Raw genomic sequence first — 7,869 nt, 5'->3', positions numbered from 1 at the left:
AATCCCTGATAGTTTCCCTGGTATTTACCGTTTATCTGATGGCTATGCTCCCGGCTGCTTACTATCCAGTCTTCTCTGATGCCTTCATACTACCAAAAAGCCAGACCATGATTAACACGGTCAAGAACAGACAGCAAGAGGAAAACAGTTCATCAGCAGGTAAGAGTATGGGTTGAAGTGAGAGGATGAGAAAGAGGAGTCTTGGAGAGCAAATAAAGGCAGAAAATTTAGGTGGATTACGGACACAGAAGCTTGTTTCTGAAAAGACAAAAGCAGAAAAGGAGTAAAAGATATGTGTTATGGGACAGTGGGGGTCAGGTGGTCCCTAAGGAACAGGAAGCCAGCAACTGAGTGTGATAGCAAGGCCAGCAGGGCAAGGGCCTCACCTGCCACGGCCTAGTCCCCAACAACCCCGAGCAGGACAAGCAGGACAGGCCTGGGTTGGTAGTCAGGGTCAGACACAAGATCACCAGGGAAATCCATGCAGATGAGAGAGGTCCAAGTTCAAGGAGGAATGCCAGTCAGTGTCAGGATCAGTAATGTCAGCAGTGATGGTAACCAGGGCCTCCACAGAGGATGTGGGAGGAGGCACAAGTTGAGGCTGCTCAGGGCCACTAAGGCTGCGTAGTTCACTCATGGACCTGACTGCAGCCTCCCCTCTCAGCAGATCCCACTCACACCCTAAGGAGATCTGGATTCAGAATGGACATGCTGTAAAGTTATTTAATTGCTATGGGATGCCACAGGGCAACTTCCAAGGGTAAAGAGCTAGCAAAGGAATGAGAAACTGGGAAATGGGCATGGCATATGGGGGTCTTAACGCCTGGGGAAGAGGGACAGGTTCTGGACCAGGTTGCCCATGAGAAGCTTTGGAGGCTCAGAGGGCTTAAAAAAGAAAGGTCCAGATCACCCCTGGGGAGCACCAGAGGATGAGCAACTGGGAGGGCAAGGTTTTTCACTCAAAATCCTGAGTGCAGCACCCAGAGCCAGGTCCCTCAGAAGCGATGACTACTTACTACCCTGCAGCAATTGCATATACTTAGCAGGTCAAAAGGAGAAAAGTTTAGGCCAGGTTTGCGCACACACATCCATACACATGAAGAAACCACATGTGGAAATTATGATGCCGCTATGGGGTGGGTGAACATAGATGAATAAATACTGAGTGAGGAAGGACAGAAACATGAAAAGGGCAAGGGAAGCAGAGAGTGGGAAGAGGTATGAATAAAAACCTGCTTGAAGGGGATAAAGGGCACACAGTAAGGGTGAAATGGAGTTAAAATATTAGAAAGCAGGGAGAGAAAAGAGAAAGGGAAGCAGAAGTGAAAAGGATCCAAGTATGAAAGAAGAGAAGAAGAAAGCTTATGTTGTCCCCATCCACCTACAGTTACAGCCTGGCAGACAATGGAGGAAATATTTCTGGCCTCATCAACAGGGGAAGGAAGGGAAATGATCAACATGGTGCAGGATGAAGACTCTGACACACTGAACAATTCTGCAGTGAAGGATACGCTGTTGGATCTGGCTCTTGCCCTGTACACTGGAAGCATTGTGCTCTTTTTTTTATGTGTGACATAAAGCATTAAATAATTTTTGTGATCATGGATGATAACAATTTGAACATCTACCTGTGTTTCATGATCGTCCACTAGGCAGCCTGGCTTCTTTTCACAGCAGTTCCCAAGGAACTTGCAACACTGAGGACAAGGGCAGAAACCTTGTGTGCATATTGGAAGTGTTTCCTTCTCTCCTTGAGAAACATGATAAATTCTCATGAATCCAAGACTCATGCAATTTTTTTCTAACCTAGGCTTCCCTTCTTGCACATACCATGTGTTCTTTGAGTAAAAACATCATAGTTAGTAATAAACAAGAATTGATTCAATTCACTAACTTCAAAGGTGACCCTGTCTTTTAAACAACATATTAATAAATTTGTCATACATTATAAGAATATAAAAAAAATTCATATTCCAGGGAACTGTTCGCAATCATACACTTAACAAGATAGATATAAGAAAAGTTAGAGACTCCTCAAAATGCAAACTGTGAATAGGTTTTGCTTTTTCTCTACATTATAGACAAAGAAGCCAAGTAGTCTCAGTACACTGAAATAACTTCTGTATTCTACACAAGGTCTGGTAGAATGTTAATTGTTATTAGCATCTAAAAGAAAGACAGTCTGGACACACTGCTAGGACTGATTGAACAAGTGGAGGAAGAGTATACACTGTTTAAATGGTAAAGATAAGCACAAGCCAAATTCTGTTATTTTTTTATGATGGATAAACAAATCAATTTATTTTGAGGTATTATTGTTTATTACCTGTTCGGCTAAAAAGTCCAGTCATGCTGGGAATGGTACAAATACAGAACAAAGAAACAGGCCTGGTCACAAAGAGTTTGCAATCAAAGTAATTCTTTTTCTCTGAAACAAACAATTCATTAGCATTTTAGGTAAGTAATGAAAACAAAACGTCTGAACAGTCTGTTCTTAGAAAATGCTTTGCTGCATTGGTCAGTACTTGAAAAGGATGAACACAGTTATAAGGATTTTCACAATTTTTACAATGCTTACATTGACAAGGAATGTTTCACTTGCCATCACCTATCCCTCAAAAATTCCCAGGCAACCAATCTAATAAGTAAAATAAAAATGCTCCCATAATCAAGAACAGTTTGAAGAGCATACAAGAAGAAGGAGAATTTTGTATACTTATTAACTTTAGTAAATTTTAGAGAATTGGTATAAAGTTTCTAATTATCAGAACCTGAAACTTATGTAATTATTAGGTTGCTCTTGAGCATGTGCTTTAAGCACTTCTGCTACTCTAAAATATATTACTTCTTACTCTCTTTTTCCTCTAAAGTAAATGAATACCTAAAATTCAATTTCAAGTAGGAAGTGAAATCCTACAGCAGCTCTACGCCTCTGTTTGGATGGAAAATATTTACAAATGTAGGGATGAGAAAACCAGGTTCAGGTTCCAGAGACGATGTTGGAATTCTCATTGTTCAGTCTTCAGAGACTTCTAGAAACCCTTGTGACTGTCCCATACTCCACCCTCAACCATATCCTCAACCCTAAATAGAGACTAGAGAGAGAAAGAAAGGAAAGAAGGAAAAAAAATCTGTTCTCAGCTTCCAATCTCCCTCCCACCAATGGGGTTGCTCTCCTCTTTTCTTTTTTGTCTCAGGATTTTTATTGATAAACCAAAAGAGAACAGAGAAAGCCTTCAGTAACCTTCATTATTAAGTGACTTATCTTTCAGCCTAGAAGCTGGAGCCACTAAGTCTTTCCTACTACCTATCTTCATTTATTGGCAGAAGAGGAAAAGAAGATTCTTTACTCTCTGGTAACTTACATGCGTGGTTTGCATAGTAACCTATGGGATTTCCCTAAAAGTCAACTTTAGATGAGCAAGTCTTAGGTCTCCAGCTTATTCCCTTGTCCATCAAAGACAACTGTGAGGCTGCTGGAATAGGCAGGGAAATCCACTGAACAGAAGGATTAATAATGTAACAGTCCTTCTGTTTACAACTCCTTAGAAGTTGTTGCCTACTAGAAACTGGCTAGTCATCTTGCTACCTTGGGACTTGCTAAACTCCAGAGTCATTGCATCTGGGGCAGAGTGCTGAGAGTAGTAGGAGAAGACCCTCTTCCCTTATGAGCTCAGTTTAAGAGTTTTGCTACCATCAACTGCTGAGGAAAGGATAACAAGAAAAGGAAGGTGGAGGAGTTAATAAGAGCACCATGCCACCCCAGGAGCCCTGAGAAGATGGTCATGCTTTCATTGGTCAGGCCTTCCTCTCCCTGAGGTCTTATCTCTCTTCCTCCTTTTCCATGCAGATTACCAGATGTGGCACTTGTTGTCTGGGTTCATTGGGGATCCACTGGAACAGTGGAAGTGCCTGGCAAAGTCCTGACTATTGCTGACAGACCCACAGACACGAAGTGGCAAGGGGCTGTGTGGATCTGTGTTCAGGGAAGACTGTAGTTTTACAGGATCCAGGTGTCCACACATTGCCTGAAAGGATGCAAAACAGAGAAGTGAGTTCAGCTGAAAGTCTTCAAATGAACAAAACTTAAGGCTCCTCATGCCTCTGCACACATGACTGAGACTGCTGGAGTAAACATAGCAGCACACTTACACGGGTGCCAACAGTGTTCAGATCTTTCACTTCATTGCCACAATTCCTGATCGCTTTCTCTTACCCTAAACATGTGTGTCCCAATTTCCCTATCTGGCATGCCATCTGCTCTTTTCCTATACTGTGTAGTCCAGAACACAGGGAATTTAGACCACCTTGGAGTTTAGGCTTATGCAACCTTGGACTCCTAAAATACTGGTATAGCAGTAGTCTAGGTGAGCAAATTTAGCTTCTTAGGCAAAAGCAATGAGTGCTTAGCAAGAAAGGAGAACACTCACACGACATCCCACTACTACTCAAGAGTCTGTGGGGAAGGTGATGAAACTTTGATGCTAAACTGGCAACCCAAGCCTTCACTTTTGTGATTCAGTCTTCAGTCATTGACAAATTATGCAGTAGCTGCCAGGTAGCCTTTGAAATACAAATTTTGCCACCAAGACCAAATAATCTGGGATTTCAGAACTTCTTTTCTACACACTGCTCTGACCTAATGTCAATACATGCACAAAACATTTCCCTTTGCACAATTACAATGACTTGTAAGGATGTGACTTTTGTGAGCACAGAAATCCAATGATCTATCATGAGGAACTCAACTGCACAACTTTGCACAAATCCTTAAACCAGATTCCCACAGAAATGTCAAACTATGTATGCATTTACATCTAGTTCTTTATCTCTAAATAACATTCTAAACTTTTTTTTTCTCACTGTCGCTCAGAATGCCATGACATCTAGTTATTCATCATGACAGAGGCGCAGATGAAGGAAGGGATGGAGAAATATGCACCTTTTCCAGTAAAAATCCACTTTCCATGTGTAATATTGCTCACAACAGCAAAAAAGTTCTCAGAAGCTGACACGAAGCATGCTTTCCCTAACACAACTTGTCTTCTACAACCTAATTTTCGTAGATTTCAGAGCTTTGTAAAAAATATATTTGCAGACAGGCCTTTTGTTGGCTTTGAGATCCACAACATATTAGGGGCCCTATATGTGAATTTTAGCTTTATAAATAAGATTCTAGATCTACCAGAAACATTGGTCATTCCCAGTTCTGTGAGGAGGGGGGAAAAGTGATTGAATATTGAGAAAGACAATCTGTAATAATGTGGAAGACTATGGAGAGTTAAGAGATATACAAGACTAGCCTAGAATACATTACATGGGCAAAACTGAGGTAGAAAAGCTGGTCGTGTGAAAGTCCAATCTTAGGTAAATCCTTCTCTTCTTTGTGCTTTTTCAGCCAATTTTTATAGGCCTGTGGAGAGAGAAAACTAATGATAATAAATCCCCCTTCAGATAGTGTCCCAAAATCATATCTTCTGTCAATGAAATATATCTAATATATATTTAATAAGTTAGCAAATTTATATCTCTCTCTCTTAACTCTGAGTCTCCTGCTGTTGACCATGCCCTTGGTAATTCTAAGACAGGAGAATAACAACATAACTCCTTTGCTTCCCATACCAGACACACATCACTGTAAGAAATGTGGTGACTGCACTATGAAAGAATGAAAACTACTTTCAGAGAAAGTCACAAATATTTGAATAAAAATTAAAAGACTTTCTACCTCCCAACATTCTTCATGCAAGAATGTAGCAAGTGCCATCTGAGACCTAGAGATCTCAGAGCACCCTGCACTCAGTAATTCAACTGCTAAACCGCTGCATAAGGAAATAAAAAATTCTCTCTAGACTAAGTTATTGATGAAAATAGCAGTATGGAGGCAGCTTATCACCACACCAAATGTGCATGGCGGTTGACTTGTGTGGTGAAATCATGAGACTAGAGAGGTAAGTAGACTACAATACCTGGTAAGCAATGGCTAGCCCTCCATTGTCAGCTGTATTCTCCAACAGTGTAAAAGTACCATTGACTCTTAAGTCGTAGCTTTCATACTGTTCAACCAAGCAGTCTATAGATTTCTGTAGTTCACTCCTGTTGCATGCAGGACAGCCCCCAGGCAGCACTGTGAGGGGAAAAAGAATCTTAGAAAGTAAAGGTATTTCTGGCAGTAACCTGTATACCTCACATTAATCATTGAGTCTTCTTAGTAGTCAACGTGGTCTGGAATGGGTTTTTCTTAGCTTAATCTACCTTAATGATATGTGTATACATTGATAAAGGGACCAGGATTTAAGATCCTCTGAGGGAAAGTACCAGTGGGGACCTAGAAGAGTAAACAAAGACACCACAGGTACCCACCATAACCATAGAATGTGTGAAGAAGTTCATGTGCCATGAAGACCCCAATGGCTCCAAAGTTCACAGCACTGAAAAATAAACACGAAAAGAGTGCTTTTGAAAAGAAAAATAAGGCAGGTGGGCATTCTTTATAGGCACTGAACACAGCTGTGGGCTGCACAGGAGCATTCTGCTCTGAGAGCACACAGAAGCACTTTCTATTTATCATCTCTCAGATGTGGTACACTCTGTAAAAACACAAATACAAGTGTAAATTGCCAATGCTTAAACTTGTACTATGGATTTGCAATAAAGTATTCATAACTAATAAGCCATCCTATTAATGAAGAGCCTGTGATTGAGTTTCTGCCTTTATTAACTCTGATAACAGATTCTTGTTGAGATCTTATTTACCCACTACTAGCTGAACTGCTGCACAAACAGTAATTGCAGTGGTAATCATACAGAAGCAGGATGGTTGGAGAAGGAATCTTTCAACAGTTGTATAGCAAAAAAAAAAAAAGATAAATAAAACTGGCAAGGCAAATTAAAATCCTGATTGTCTAACTACAATTACTCTGGTCTATCATTGATGATTTTGCTACAAGGAAGAGGTTGTACTAGAGACCTTCAGCAGTTCTTTCCAGTCAGAATTTCTATGATTCTATGCAATTAAATGTACAAACAGTCACACAAGTAAAATTACACTCAAAATGCATTTTCATCATATGAAATGATGGGCTAATTATTTTTTTACATGCACTGGTTAACACTGCTGAAGCATGAAATGGTTGCAGTAAATCTTTATTTCATCACTAGGAACTCAGTAGGAAATCACAACAACAGAACAATTAATCTTCTCTTAGAACTGTTCTTTCAGAAGCTCTGTAGCTAGTAACTTATAATTGCTGCCCAGAGAAGTTGTGGATGTTGTGGACATCATTGGAAGTTTTCATGGCCAGGTTGGATGAGGCTTTTGAGCAACCTGATCTAGTGAAAGATGTCCCTGTCCATGGCAGAGTGGTTGGACTAGGTATCATTAAAGGTCTGTTCCAACACAAACCATTCAATGATTCTATGTTTCTATAACAATTGTACTGTTTTGCTGACTTCTTATTTTTAAAATTATCCTCACAGTAATCTGAATTGGCTTTGTCAGTAACGTATAAACTTTGGAGCATCATCTGAGAAAATGCTGTTGTGCCAACTCCCCAAAAGCCAATCAAGTTTGTATTACCAGTCTACTCAACTGGGATGACAGTAAGAAAAATATGTTTTACTAACAATGAATGCAAAAGGAATAAGAAGCAGTGGACATTTTTTCAGAGAGGAAGAATATAGTAACTGACAGCCAGAAACACTGGAAAACATTTTTTTTCTATTATTCTTTTGAGGTATCCTGTTCTTCATACTATAATGAATTCATTAAATACTGCAAGCACTAGAAGATGTCATACAAGTAGTGGTAGAAGATCACCATGGAGAAAATAATTACTTTTAACTGACATGTTTCTTTCAGACTTTAGC

At 40.1% G+C, this 7,869-nt stretch overlaps 1 protein-coding gene across 1 annotated transcript in view; it reads right to left on the bottom strand.

Moving 5' to 3' along the window:
- Positions 1-3,851: 3,851 nt before the first annotated feature.
- The window catches only part of KEL (Kell blood group, metallo-endopeptidase), a gene marked incomplete at its 5' end in the record, with an annotated part of 14,916 nt that continues 10,898 nt past the window's right edge, over positions 3,852-7,869 (bottom strand). The window contains 4 exons of the mRNA XM_010187740.1: positions 3,852-4,028; positions 5,318-5,413; positions 5,970-6,127; positions 6,364-6,431. Coding sequence (XP_010186042.1) covers positions 3,852-4,028; positions 5,318-5,413; positions 5,970-6,127; positions 6,364-6,431 — 499 coding nt within the window. The remainder of the gene's footprint in view (positions 4,029-5,317; positions 5,414-5,969; positions 6,128-6,363; positions 6,432-7,869) is intronic.

This window comes from Mesitornis unicolor, unplaced genomic scaffold (genome assembly GCF_000695765.1).
Source record: "Mesitornis unicolor isolate BGI_N332 unplaced genomic scaffold, ASM69576v1 scaffold4967, whole genome shotgun sequence".
In the NCBI taxonomy this organism is placed as follows: Eukaryota; Metazoa; Chordata; class Aves; order Mesitornithiformes; family Mesitornithidae; genus Mesitornis; species Mesitornis unicolor.
The sequence above is the reverse complement of the archived record's forward strand: the minus strand, read 5'-3'. Positions and strand labels throughout refer to the sequence as shown.